The sequence below is a fragment of the Sinocyclocheilus rhinocerous genome, unplaced genomic scaffold (assembly GCF_001515625.1).
Source record: "Sinocyclocheilus rhinocerous isolate Xijiao unplaced genomic scaffold, SAMN03320098_v1.1 scaffold936, whole genome shotgun sequence".
Lineage (NCBI taxonomy): Eukaryota > Metazoa > Chordata > Actinopteri > Cypriniformes > Cyprinidae > Sinocyclocheilus > Sinocyclocheilus rhinocerous.
This window is the reverse complement of record NW_015662583.1, coordinates 789,377-790,421: the sequence shown is the minus strand read 5'-3', so window position 1 is coordinate 790,421 and position 1,045 is coordinate 789,377. Positions and strand designations below refer to the sequence as shown.

The 1,045-nt window shown below is 36.8% G+C and overlaps 1 protein-coding gene across 5 annotated transcripts in view; it reads right to left on the bottom strand.

Moving 5' to 3' along the window:
- Positions 1 to 1,045, bottom strand: part of LOC107728135 (mitotic checkpoint serine/threonine-protein kinase BUB1 beta-like) — a 19,573-nt gene that overhangs the window by 3,455 nt on the left and 15,073 nt on the right. For 4 of the 5 annotated variants that reach the window (XM_016538224.1, XM_016538222.1, XM_016538226.1 and 1 more), the window contains 2 exons: positions 861 to 1,001; positions 679 to 767 (listed from right to left, as the gene is read on the bottom strand). In XM_016538224.1, coding sequence (XP_016393710.1) covers positions 679 to 767; positions 861 to 1,001 — 230 coding nt within the window. The remainder of the gene's footprint in view (positions 1 to 678; positions 768 to 860; positions 1,002 to 1,045) is intronic. The other variant, XM_016538225.1, reaches the window with a different exon arrangement.

Genomic DNA, 1,045 nt, shown 5'->3' with positions numbered 1-1,045 from the left:
ATGTAATTTATTTCTGTGATGCGCAGCTGTATTTTCAGCATCATTACGCCAGTCTTCAGTGTCACATGATCTTCAGAAATCATTCTAATATTCAGAATATCAATATTCAAAACAGTTGAGTATATTTTTTTCAGGATTCTTTGATGAATAGAAAGATCAGCATTTATCTGAAATAAAAAGCTTTTGTAACATTATACACTATATACCATTCAAAAGCTTGGAGTCGGTAAACATTTTTTTTTGGGGGGGGGAAGGAAATTATAGAAATTAATACTTTTATCAAGGCTTTGAATTGACCAAAAGTGATGATAAACAGATTTATAATGTTACAAAAAAAAAAAAACATTAAAAATCTTACTGATCAAAAACTATTGACTGGTAGTGTACATTAAAAAGATCATTCAAAATATTATTAAGTATTGTAAAAGTGTATAAATACTAAAATAACACTGGTAAACAAATACTAATCAAATAAGCGTATGAATATATATATATATTGATATGAGAGAGAGAGAGAGAGAGAGAGAGAGAATAAGTCTCTCTTTATTTTCAGCAGTTTTGTGTACATCTTATTTGCCATTATTACATTGTATTATTTATTTATTACACTACCAGCGAAACATTTGAAAACACTGCAACTGTCGAGCACTACCTAGGGCCCTAAAACACGTGTGTCACCTTCAGAAAGACAGCAGCGGTTCCAGACGAGTACAGAGTGAAGTCCTTCAGCGTCTCCAACTTACCGCGGTAAACCAGCATCTCTCCATCTGGAAGTGTGTGGAATAAACTATTAAACATTACTCAGAAGACGAGTGACTGTAAAAACACGACTGTCGGTGGAGGAGGAGTTTTCTGGATACCGAGATGCAGGTCATCGACCCCGCTGGCGTCCGGCACACGGCCGGTTTTCTGCTGGAAGTTGGAGAATGATGTCACGTCTGCCTGATGATACAACCTGGATCTGACGTCCAGACCGCAGACGTCCTCCGATTCAATGATTGCTGACACACACACACAGAGACACACACACAGAGAGACAGAGAGA